The following is a 13559-nucleotide window of genomic DNA, read 5'->3' as shown; positions in this document are numbered from 1 at the left end:
AGTCCTGTATTTTATTTACAAACTTACCTTTTTGGTTGCAGTTCCGGTACAGACTCGATGGGCCAAATGGCCTCCTTCTGTGACTCTATATAGCGGTCCCTTGTTAGGCCGCAAGTAAACCTGATTTTCCTGAACAGTCAGCCCGGAGCCGGCGCTGTTCAGGATAACCCTGTTTTGCACAGGATCCTCAAACAGGCATACAGTCCTTTTATTTGCATATTCCTGTTTCAAGGCATGGGCCCTGAACACCTATTTTGCCTATACTAATATGATTGGGTGGCGCACTTCCGGCGCATAATGAATGCGCGCTTCCTGATCACCATATTGGAGGCTTAGGCGTCTGTGTAGGGCCTGAAAAATGGGCGCGATGTCTCAAATTTATGGCCATTGATTCCTTTGCTTGGTTTCATAACTTAGAAGAAACATGTTTATAAGAGAGCACAGAATTAAAAAAATATACTCAGACTGTCAAGATTGATTCTTGCACAGACCATGAACAATTTGCATTATTATGGCTCAATAGGGCAATCACAGCGCATATACTCAAAATAGTTTGCTATTGAAAATACTCTTCAGTCTACAGGTGCTGTCACAGTTTGTTTCAGTCAGTGGCATGCTGTAGAGATCCATTAAAAAAAATACATATATAATTATATATATACTGACTGTTCTTTGAACAAAGATAGGTATTTATGCAACTCCTATAGATGTTCGACACCTCAAGAGGCCCTGGAAAAATCTACAGTATTTATGATTAAACAACTCTCTTTATCATTACCTTCACAGTGTGGGAACATGGCTAGAGAAGGACTACGGACACTTGTTGTGGCCAAAAAATCCCTAACAGAAGAACAGTACCAGGATTTTGAGGTATAATATTCATTGCTGCAGCAAACATTTTCAAATAGATCTTGCTCATCAGACACGTGAAATAAAATAACCTCTGAAGTTCCACTCACACAGAGGAGATTTTCTTTTAAAAATGAGTTGTACTTAAAGCAGAATTTTTTTCCTCCACATTATCAGCCTAATGTCTTGCCTACGTGTATTTTTTCCTTCAAACTTTTAATGCTACCGTATATTTAAATTATTACATTTAAAAAAATCTATTTTCAATATTTTTGTTGTTCCCTCCCCCCCCCCCCCCCCCCCCCCCCGCTCTCTCCCAGAAGACACTGATTCATGCAGGGTTACAGTTTAATGTCTTGGAAACTCTCCAGTAGCTCACCCTAGTGGCCATCCTTCATGTGCAAGTGTCAGCAGGTTATTTGACAAGATGTGCACCACAGGTTAGCCTGATTCTACCTTCACCCTGCTATCCACCTCCACGTACTTTGCTGCAAAAGGTCAGTGGATAACAAGCAGGAGTGGGAAGCCTGCATTTTCTTTCTCCTTCATAGCCCTGGGATGCTGAGACCAATTGTAGCACTTCTGCTGCAGCCCTGGATCAGCTAACTGAAAACAGACATGGGTTAAAACCATAGATCTTCCTGGTCTTTATGGTCTAGTAATGCCCCAGGTTGTAGTGATGATCAAATAGCTAGCTGACACACCCTCTCTAGCCTCAAACCTAAATAATGGCCACATGGATAAAGCAACAGGCGGAGTCCATTTCAAAGCTCTTACTGATGTTCCATGGATATTGCATTGGGGCTGTGCAAATTCCACCTGTCCAGCATCAGACAGGCTCACGGAACGAAGCAGTGCAGACCCTCAGCAGGAGCTATGTCCTACTGTAAGAATGAACCCTCATCCTGTCTTGGACAAGCAGGGCTATCGGAAGAAAAAACAAGCCCATGACCCAGAACAGAAAGCTACTGAAATTCTTTTTGAGGTTCCTGTGTAACAGAGCAGTAGCATTAGACAGTTTGTCAAACACCCAGTGTGGATCATCCACAAGCTTCGAGTGGAGAACACAATGATCGTTTTTGTGACCTGATGACCTAGGAAGGATAGATTATTGGACCATCTGGACCATTAGTATTGTCCAATCAGTAGGACTTTCTGATTTAGATGAATGGTACAATATTGGCACAGTGGCCCCAGAACTTTTGACTAAAGACATGATTCTCGAAAAGACTAAAATTCCCTGTGGCAGTTGTGATGAATTACCAGCTTCCAGGAAGATCTCGTGTTTGGCTACTAAATGGAAGCAATTTGTCTGCTGACGTCCCACCAGCCACTTCAATCCTTTGGATGTAATGTACTGTTGATCTTAATCCAGATACTGCTGGACCTGGGATTATGAGCTTGCTGTCATTTCTACCTATTGGCTAATACTGTAATTGTCTCAAAATTATGAAAATACAATCTTTCACAACTTGTCCCTGCATGGGAGTTGAATTTGTTTCTGATCAAGCTACTATCAGACCTTTGAACCTGTGGACTCGGGTAAACTAGTTTCTCTTAAGGTAGTTACCTTATATGATTCCCATCTTGGCACGGAAGGTTAGCAAACTGTAGGAGCTGTTGGTATACCCACCTTGTTCAACGTGCATAAGACAGTATTCAAGCTCTATTCTTCCTGTCTAATACTGAGTTTCACTTTTCTCAAAAAAACATTGAAGTTACCTGCAATGTCTCATTTAAAAAGAAGTATCACTTAATGAATGCATAACAGAGCGCTGTATTTTCATGTGGAGAGAATGAAGACACTTGTCAATGTAGGCAACTATTAATTTCCTTTAAAAACAAAACTTGCTAGGTTAGAGGAAATTGTTATATGTTCTCAGGCCAACCTTGGCCCTCACGTGCCTCTAGCATCTTCATGCATTTCCACTTCTTACAGCTGGTCCTGTACCAGCTGCTTCGGAGACACAGGAGTTTGGCTAAAGACCGAATCAAAATACAACTACTTCAGTGCAAAGACAAATGGCCATCTGACTAAGCTACTGGTGGTTGTATGTTCATATCCAATGTGTTAATTAGGAGTCTGACTAGTTCATCTTTTGCACCCTTTTGTACTGTTGCAGTCAGGTGTGAAATTTCATGCGTACTTCTGCTTCATAGTGAGATGAAGAGTATGTTCTTGGTCTGAATAAATTATGTATGAATAATCCATTAAATTACTGCTGTGCAGAAAATCATTATATAAATTTTAAAACATTAATGAACCAACACTTGGAATTCCGATAACTAAGCATATTGTATGAAATTGAAAACCAAGTCAAACTTTGAAAATGAAATGATGCAAACTGGGTAATCTGTAAAACAATTGTTTCTTACCTTTCCCAAGAATTATATCATGAATGGGTAGTAATCAGCTTAGTTATATCTCTTGCAGGAGACACAAGTCTTACTCGTGTAAATTAATCACAAATTAAATGCATACTTCACACCAGCATGCCACACCCATAGCATCACAAGTCATCTATCAAAGATCAATGATTGGCTTAAATAAACACTTTTATGCTGATTTTTCTCAAATATTGCATTGCCACAGGACAGGTGGGAAAAGCTGCCACTGCCAATCAGGAACCAGCATCTCTCTCAAAACTAATCAGTTAAACCATTTGCATTTCTTTTCAAAGCTAGAACCAGCAACTATCATAAAATTGAACTCCTCATATTGTCAAAAAATGTATTCTGATTTCTTGGAGCAGCTCTGGGCCCTGGTGAGACCACACCTGGAGTATTGTGTGCAGTTTTGGTCTCCTTACCTAAGGCAGGATATACTTATCATAGAGGGAGTGCAACGAAGGTTTACCAGACTGATTCCTGGGATGGGGGAATTGTCCTATGAGGAGAGATTGAGTAGACTAGGCCTATACTCTCGAGTTTAGAAGAATGAGAGGTGATTTCATTGAAACATACAAAATTTTGACAGGCTAGATGCAAGGAGATGGTTGCCCCGGCTATGGAGTCTAGAATCAGGGGTCACAGACTCAGAATAAGGGGTTGGCCATTTACAACTGAGATGAGAAATTTCTTCACTCAGAGGGTGGTGAATCTTTGGAATTTTTTACCCCAGAGGGCTGTGGAAGCTCGGTCGTTGAGTAGATAGATTTTTGGATATTAAGGGAATCAAGGGGGATGGGGATAGTGCAGGAAAGTGGAGTTGAGGTAGAAGATCAGCCATGATCTTATTGAATGGTGGAGCAGACTCGAGGGGCTGGATGGCCTGCTCTTGTTTCTTATGTTCTTATGTTCCTCAGCCACTGACTGCCTAAAAATAACACTTCCATGTACAAAATGTAATCAAAAGGGCATGTAAGCTTGAAATGACAAGACTTAACTTTCTGTGGTGAGCTTAGTTTGTATCTACTATGCAAATCCAGCAACTTCATGCCATTCAATACATTTTAATGGTGCACCAGTCAGCGAGGTGCCATTTTTGCGAAGCTAACGGAGCGGCACAGCTTGGAGAGCAACTTTTGGATATTTGAGTTGAACTGCGTATCATGTACGCATAAATAACAGCGAGCGCTATTAGCCTCACCGTTACTTTGACCGGAAAATCTGGGCCATTGGCCTAGATTTTGCGGTCAGCAACGAAGGGTATGGCGCTCACCACTGACCTCAAAAAGCTGGTCACAAAGATTTAGCAGGCTCTAGAGCATCAATTTCCCCTGACTTTGAATCTGGCACCACCTATAGGGAATCTGTGGTGTCCAGCAACAGTGAAGTCATCAAGCAGGTTGATCAGGAATGAAGAATTCTCACAGACACAAACCAGGAAGTAAAAAGCACGGATTATAACTCACTTTTTAATCATTTTGCAGAAAGCGAAATAAAGATTGGAGCATACACATGGGATTAAGGTAGAAACTGAAATATCAAACTTTAAAACAAAATAAAAATATTTTTTTATTATTTTAAAAATCATAACATTTTTAAATGTTATTGTGAGGGAATGACACTCCACATTTGTAAAATTAGTTTTTCAGGGCCAGTTGTTTAGTAGTAATTATGACTTCGTACGCCATTAAACTCAGTTACACCTCATTCAACAAGGCTTAACATTTTTAATAACAACAGAAAACGCTGGAAAAACTCAGCAGGCCAGGCAACATCCGTGGAGAGAGAAACAGAGTCAACGTTTCAGATCGAAACCCTTCTACAGAACTGAGGAAAAAAAAGGCAGGAAATGAAAAGATTAAAAGGCAGTTTGGGGGCTGGGAAATGGGGGAGGGGATGAAAGAAGAGACATTAAGAGATATTCAAGGTGAGACGAGATAATAATAGGACAGGTAAAGAAACAGACAATGGCTCTAGATGAAGTGTGAAATGCGCTGGCAGAGTGAAAGACAACTGCCATGTGGGGGAGAGAAAAAAGGAAAAGGCACAAACCAAACGTGTGGATAAAAAATATAATAGGTTATGATCTGAAATTGTTGAACTCGATATTGAGTCCAGAAGGCTGTAAAGTGCCTAATCGGAAGATGAGGTGCTGTTCCTCGTCCTATTACTATCTCGTCTCACCTTGAATATCTCTTAATGTCTCCTCTTTCATCCCCTCCCCCATTTCCCAGCCCCCAAACTGCCTTTTAATCTTTTCACTTCCTGCCTTTTTTTCTCAGTTCTGTAGAAGGGTTTCGACCCAAAACGTTGACTGTTTCTCTCTCCGCGGATGTTGCTGAGTTTTTCCAGCATCCGCAGTATTTTGCTATCATATTAACATTTTTGATGGTTTTTGCAGCGAGAATAGCATGTAAAAAGTTGAAGTTCACATCAAATCACGAATTCTATGTTGATTGCATCTGTGAAGTCTGCAACAGCACACCTGTGGAGGAGCAGGGCATTACTGACAGTAACTTCCGGATTGCCAAGTTTAACTGCGGATGTACCGAATCCAGAAGTTGCTGTCAGTTCTACACAGTAATGACGGCGAGCGCAGACGGTTTTGTTATCATTACAACCGCAAATTCGGGCCAATGTCTCCTTCTGTAGCTCTGTGTCAAATTTTGTTTAATAAAGCTCTTGTAAAACTTCCCAAGGCACTTCACTACGTTAAAGGCACTAGATAAGTGCAAGTTGTTCTTGTTGGCTATGAAGGCATCAACCATGTAATTTAATGTAGTGTGGCTCATGGGGTAATGTAGGCCAAACCAGGTGGGGCGGCAGGTCCCTTCAATTAGTGAACTAGCTGAGTTTTTTAAATCATTCGGCAGCATTCATGGCCATTTTTGTCTGGTACCATTCCACGAATTACCATATTTGTTGAATTCTGTTTCACAATGTTCCATGGTGTGATGTGAATTGATAACCTCTGGGTTGCTAGTTTAGAGCATTAACTGCAAGGCTACCATTCCCTTACAGGGATGGTGTCTTAAGACAAGTTTCAGTTTAGCAGATTTCCATGTGGAAAATATGTACAGTCTTTCCAGGTTCTCTCTCAAATTACTTCAAGTATTCCCAGCTACTGACCATGTCTCCAAGAACTCTGGAGTAACCCGAAGTGAACTTGTGTGCTGCTTGGGAAGGATGAGCCAAGTGACGTTTGACTTCAAAGACTTAAAGATTAATGAACTAATCCTGTGATGCATGAAGGATATCCATCAAAGAATGAAGACGATCTATCTTTTACTTGCGTAGGAAATTAGCAGCTGTTCTGAATTGGATGCATCGATGTAAGCATAGTGAATTTGCCTGCAATCATTTTGTATCTACAAATCTCCCACCTCCAGGGTGCAGATTTAATTCTGCTCTACAGCAAAATAAAATGATTTATTGCCATGTAATTAACCATGAATTACTGACCTGTAATGTGTTGCAGCAGGCTAAGATGTTTAATGCAAAAGGATGCACGTTTTTTAAAAATTTGTCTGAAATCAAATTTTAGTGTCTCAAATTTATAAGAATTAGATGTGTAGCAACGTTAGAAAAAACTGAACTGTTCATCATGCTGAATATGTCACTGCTGGGAACTGACAACCCTCACGTCTTGTTCAATGAGGTTTGCTATCATATGATGGTCCTTAGAAGCATGGACAAAGTCTGCCTATTGCAACTTGTCTAGAATGACCACCATAAGGTCAGATTTCACTTGATCTCTCTAAACACCAAACACAGGCTCAAGTCTGAATCACTTATAAAGTGCTGGGACTGTTGGCAGTTACTCTGGCAGTTGGTGGTTGTTACTCTGTCTTCCCACTGCAGCACATTTTCCCAGTAATATTTTCTGCCACAAATTAGATCTTAGCTTTTCTATGTAGAAGTCTGTTGTATTCACAACACTGATTCAGATCACATCAGTAGACTTTTAATGGAATCTGAATTGGCCATTAAAACAGGGTATTAGTCATGGGTTATTAACTTTGACCCATTTAGTGTACTCAAATATTGGACATGTTCACATCACAGCGAGGACCACATCACAGCGAGGACAGAGCAAGACACAGCATGTTTTGGGTACTGAGCACCAGAAAAGCTATGAGGAATTTCCCAGAGTTTTCTGCTTTTGATCAAAACTAAATCCATTTAAATCTTTGTTAATTATTTAAACCCTGTAAATAGAGGATCATCTTGTAGACCACTAAGTTTAGAATAACATCATTTATATGGTATGCTTAAAAATAAGTGGCTTATGCATTTTATTGTACAATATCTGAAGTGAAAAAATTAGCGTTTATAAGCAAGATTCCTGTTCTATCTATTTGTGATTATGAAGAATGAAATTTATCTACAATTTATTGAAAATGGTACACCAGTACGACAGATGTCTAATTCAAAGTTCTGACACATTTAATTAAAGAGGTAGAATTTTTTTTTCTTCAAGGTGCGGGATGTTGGTGTTGGGGAATGAAAACTTTCCATTCCTGGCACAGAAGCATTCCCAGGTCCGGTATAGCACAACTAGGTGCAGAGTAAAGCTTCCTCTACTCTGCCCCAAGAATGTTCCTCAGTCCTAACCTACTTAATCAGTATGGCAATTTTTACAATTGTTCTTATCAATCGTTCTCAATCCAAACTGAATGACTTTGTCCATTAGTGCGAAATTACAGGCAGTTTTGTTCCGTAAGCACATGCTCACTAGGAACTGATTTTGCATAGTGCCATACAGTCTGGGGTGGATTTGATCCAGGGTTCAGAGGTGAAAGGCCCACTGTGCCACGCAGTTCCCCCATCTGCAGTTTCTTAATTGACCTTCCTATAAACAAACTAGGATTCTAGCAGCCTGATCTGTAACTGATGAAAGTGCCACTTCTCCTCATTTCACCTCTGGCTCTTTTGCCAATTACCTTAAATCTGTGTCCTCTGGTTACCAACCCTTCAACCAGTGGAAGCAGTTTCTCCTTATTTACTGTATCAAAACCCTTCATGATTTTTGAATCCCTGTATTAAATCTCCCCTTAACCTTCTCTGCTTTAAGGAGAACAATCCCAGCTTCCCTAGTCTCTCCATGTAACTGAAGTCCCTCATCCCTGGTACCATTCCAGTAAATATACTATGCACCCTCTCCAAGGACTTGACACCCTTCCTAAAGTGTGGTACCTAGAATTGGACCCACTACTCCAGCTGATGCCTATGCAGTGATTTATAGAGGTTTAGCAGAACTTCCTTGCTTTTGTACTCTGTGGTGTGGAGATGCCGGTGTTGGAACAGCCATGGGGACCAAATTCACACCCCAATACGCCAACATCTTCATGCACAAGTTCGAGCAAGACTTCTTCGCTGCACAGGACCTCCAACCAACGCTATACACCAGATACATCGACGACATTTTCTTCCTATGGACCCACGGCGAAGAATCACTGAAAAGACTACACGATAACATCAACAAGTTCCATCCCACCATCAAACTCACCATGGACTACTCCTCCGAATCGGTTTCATTCTTGGACACATGAATCTCCATCAAAGACGGACACCTCAGCACTTCACTCTACCGCAAGCCCACGGACAACCTCAGGATGCTCCACTTCTCCAGCTTCCACCCTAACCACGTTAAAGAAGCCATCCCCTATGGACAAGCCCTGCGAATACACAGGATCTGCTCAGACGAGGAGGAACGTGATCGACACCTACAGACGCTGAAAGACGCCCTCGTAAGAACGGGATATGACGCTCGACAGTTCCGACGGGCCACAGCGAAAAATCGCATAGACCTCCTCAGAAGACAAACACGGGACACAACCAACAGAGTACCCTTCGTCGTCCAGTACTTCCCCGGAGCAGAGAAACTACGCCATATTCTTCGCAGCCTTCAACATGTCATCGATGACGGCGAACACCTCGCTAAGGTCATCCCCACGCCTCCACTACTCGCCCTCAAACAGACCATCGTTCGCAGCAAATTACCCAGCTTTCAGGAGAACAGCGACCACGACACCACACAACTCTGCCACGGCAACCTCTGCAAGACATGCCAGATCATCAACACAGATACCATCATCACACGTGAAGACACCACCCACCAGGTACATGGTATATACTCATGTGACTCGTCCAACGTTGTCTACCTCATACGTTGCAGGAAAGGATGCCCCGGAGCATGGTACATCGGCGAAACCATGCAGACACTGCGACAACGGATGAACGGACACCGCGCAACAATCGCCAGGCAGGAGTGTTCCTTCCCAGTCGGGGAACACTTCAGCAGTCAAGGACATTCAGCCTCCGATCTTCAGGTAAGCATTCTCCAAGGCGGCCTTCGAGACACACGACAACGCAAAATCGTAGAGCAGAAACTGATAAGCCAAGTTCCGCACTCATGAGGACGGCCTCAACCGGGATCTTGGGTTCATGTCACGCTACATGTAACCTCACCTGACGTAGGGTCATCCAGACTCGAGTCGTCGTTGGCTTGTTCTCTCTACACAGATGCGGCCGGACCTGCTGTGATTTGCAGCAAAGAAAATGTTTTTTGTCTTTTTTGTTTTTCATACAGACCCCAGCATCTGCAACATTTTACCCCTTGTGACCCCCACCTCATTGTTCTTTGATGTAATGTTTTCCTGACTGATCTGTTTGGACACCATTCGCACCTTTGATTGCTGTGATTATCTCTCTGCCGAGGTGTGATAAATGGCAGTTAGAAAGATTACCTGTAATCATCTGGCATTATTCTCTGACTATATAAGCTGTGTCTATAGGCATCTCTCCACTTTACCTGACGAAGGAGCAGCGCTCCGAAAGCTTGTGATTTCAAATAAAACTGTTGGACTATAACCTGGTGTTGTGTGACTTCTTACATTTGTACTCTGTGCCTCTATTCAGAAAGCCAAGGATGCTGTATATTTTTTTAACAGCCTTATCGACAGAGGATTCCTCTTCTGCAGTCAAGCCAACCAACGTGCCAAGCAAATAATGTTGAGTGGAATTAAGATGGGATTATGTCATGTCTGCTAGCTGCCATTTGAGTATTAGACAGTTATGTTGTGTACACACTGATCAGGAAGCATCTTTTTCTATTATAAACTTGTGTATGCAAGTTATGCTTAATCAAATATGTACAAGGCACTGTGTGGGTGTTCGTTGGTGTCACACTTAAGAGTTTCTCTGCCCAACTTCAGCAATATTTTCCGCTGCAACTTTTGTCTGTACAGTCAGTTTAAAAATATTTCCTTGTACTTCTTACAGAACCGGTACAATCAAGCAAAGCTAAGTGTTCACGATCGCTCACTAAAGGTGGCAGCTGTTGTGGAGAGTCTTGAGCGAGAAATGGAACTTCTCTGTCTTACTGGAGTGGAGGATCAGCTACAAGCAGATGTGAGGCCAACTCTAGAGATGTTGAGAAATGCTGGAATAAAGGTCAGAATTAAGGTCTCTAGTACAATTTTCATAGGTCATAATTTATTACTAATTTAAGGGTATTGTACTGAAAAACATCAAAGGATATGAATAAAGTGGTAAGGTGCTTATCACATTTTTCCATCACACAACATTGCCCACCCATGTCCTGTCCTACACTAAATGTTGATTGTCTATCATCCCCCTTCCTCACTGGCACACATTGGCTCTGTTCCCCCACATGTTACATTTTTAAACACCTTGTCCTCATTCATCTTCAAATTCCTCCATGGCCTTGCTCCACTCTTATCTCTGTGATCTCCTCTAGCTTTATATGCCTGCACACACTTTAGTGCTCTGACATTTTGTGCATCCCTCCTGCCTTTGCCCCAGAACTTTTAGCCATCTTGGCTCCACTCTCTGGACCTCCCTACCTAAACCCCACTAACTCTTCAAATTTCTCACTCCTGCTTTAAAAGATTTCTCAAAATCCATCTTTTTGAACATAATCTTTTGGTCACCCCTCCTAATCTATCCCTTCATTGCTCGTTTCCCCCATCCATTTCCAGTTGTGTACGAGCTTGGGACTCTCTATGTTAAAGGTGGGTATATAAGTGCAAGTGTTGTAGCTGTAGTATAACATAACCGTGAAGTATACTGTGGAACATTATAGGCATTATAAGTAACGTTCATTGGGATCAATTAAGTACTCTGATTTTCACCATTTATTATGTAAATTAAGGTAGACGTTAATTAATTGAAGTCATATAATTGAAAAACATTGCATGTGTTCTGATTGATGAAGGACCAAGACTGAAGCACATTTAATGAGAAAGATGCGTATTCAATAGTACCTATTCAAAGTTAAATTGAAGTAGAATGCATGCATAATTGTATCCATGCTAAGGCCATAATCACGTCTCTTTATAGACTGTAGTAGTTTTCTGTATGGGAAATGAAGGTCTAATTTGAGCAAGGATTAATTTGTTACTTTATAGGGTGGACAAAACAGTAAATAAGTGCTTTGTTTTATATATATATATAATATATATTTTTACAAAAATAACTTTGAATGTGGTATTAATCACTAGAAAGGTATTTGCAAAGTGCGTCAGTGATCATTTCTGCCCTGTTCATTTTGAAATGAATTGTGGTATATTATGCTTGAGCAATTCTTCTGTAGAGATGTGTCCTTATTTGAATATTAGTGATCCCAGGACTATCTGGTAGGAGACGCTATAGTTTTGAGAGGATTCAGCATTTATGACTTTATGCAGAATAGCACTCCCAATGCACCATCTGTGGAAATGCCTTTGGATACTCTCTCTACCTGTGAAGCACAGTTTGCTGAGAGAACTGCCCATCTTGTGTCCACCGGTCCATCAAATCAAGTTGCATCTTACAAACTTTTTCAATGTTCCAAGAACTTTGTTATGACCTGGAAGAGTTAACAAATGATCTATTTCCCAACACTTTTTTAAAAACTTTCTTTCCCCCCACCTCCACTCAATCAGAATTTTTATATCACTTACTGGAAACAGCAGTAAAATGTAAAATATGGAGTGGAGTTGAATTTGTCAGCATTGGACTGTTTGACTTTGTGCCGTGCCGCGCCCCAGCCCCCCTTCCACAGATGTAACATGCAATTCCCCAGAATCCAACTTCAATTCAACTTTTAAATGGTACTATTGAATACGCACACTTTGAGTCTGATTCAGTCTCTTGGCCCTCAATTAGAGCACGTATCTTTTTTCAATAGTGATCACCTCGCATGCATTTTAATGGGAGTTTTGCTTGGAATTTTTTTTTCCAGATATGGATGTTGACGGGTGATAAACTGGAAACGGCTACTTGCATCGCAAAAAGCTCACATCTGGTGTCCAGGAATCAGGATGTACATATCTTCCGGCCGGTAAGTACAACTGACTCAAATTGAGTGTCTTTCAGATGTTCGGGAGAAAGCTTTTTAAAGTTTTAGAAACATATATTCTTCCACGTGTGTAGTAATAAACACCTTTTGCAAGCTGGCCTAAAGTACAAGAAAGTGCGACAAAACACTTGGTTCAAAAGGGTGCAATTGGAATTGTTTTAGTAGCGCACATTGCAAAGTGGAAAAGGTTTTGTAAATGAGAGAATGGCTGAATTTTCTTGGATAGAGATACTTAATCTCTTAGTTAATACAGTGAAACCTACTTAAGTGAATAGACCATATAAGCTAATAGCCCATTTAATGAATGAAATTTCTGTACAAATCTTGTCCTTAAACTCTCCGTGTTTTCCAGAAGGTGTAAGTGAATTCGATCGCCTGTTTAAATGAATTGGATGGCCTGTTGCCTTCTGCAGTTGAATGGAGCCATCAAGCCCCACCTTGAAAGCACGGATTGTGTTGTATTTCAAACATCTTATCTGTCAGCTGTGATCTTCCCATTTCTTTTGCTGCCCATGCCATCTCAAACTAGTGGAGCAGTCTTCAGCCTCACAGCCGGGCTGAACCAAGCTAGCACACTTTGTCACTTGTGTATGTGATACTGTTGGTTTGGCCAATATACATCCCATCACATTGTAACCCGTAGAAAGATTTCACGCACTGAGATCCTTTCAGTATTAGGCAAATTGAAAACTGGAAGTTAACGCTCATTCACATTGAACTATTGACTGGAAATCTGAATAATATTAGAAAATGCCCTACAACAAACCCATGACCAAACCTATGTCTGCAAGTAGCATTACTAACTTGATCTCCATATTTTTCTTTAAATTACAACATTTCCAAAATTGGCAAATATTTAGCGTAAACTTTTACTGACAATTAACCTGTAAACAGTAAAATGGCACAAGTGTATAAAATAATGAAATTGTTTAACACTAAAATGAATCTTTACAGATGC

The 13559-nt window shown here is 41.1% G+C and overlaps 1 protein-coding gene across 2 annotated transcripts in view; it reads left to right on the top strand.

The window, feature by feature from the left end:
• atp9b (ATPase phospholipid transporting 9B) overlaps positions 1–13559 on the top strand; it is a 361204-nt gene that overhangs the window by 309920 nt on the left and 37725 nt on the right. For both annotated transcript variants that reach the window (XM_085993631.1, XM_085993632.1), the window contains exons 18-20: positions 787–870; positions 10522–10692; positions 12485–12583. In XM_085993631.1, the coding sequence (XP_085849757.1) occupies positions 787–870; positions 10522–10692; positions 12485–12583 (354 nt within the window). The remainder of the gene's footprint in view (positions 1–786; positions 871–10521; positions 10693–12484; positions 12584–13559) is intronic.

Source organism: Somniosus microcephalus, chromosome 7, assembly GCF_052327205.1.
Source record: "Somniosus microcephalus isolate GS21.2 chromosome 7, FLI_Smic_1.0, whole genome shotgun sequence".
NCBI classification, from domain to species: Eukaryota; Metazoa; Chordata; class Chondrichthyes; order Squaliformes; family Somniosidae; genus Somniosus; species Somniosus microcephalus.
The sequence above is the reverse complement of the archived record's forward strand: the minus strand, read 5'-3'. Positions and strand labels throughout refer to the sequence as shown.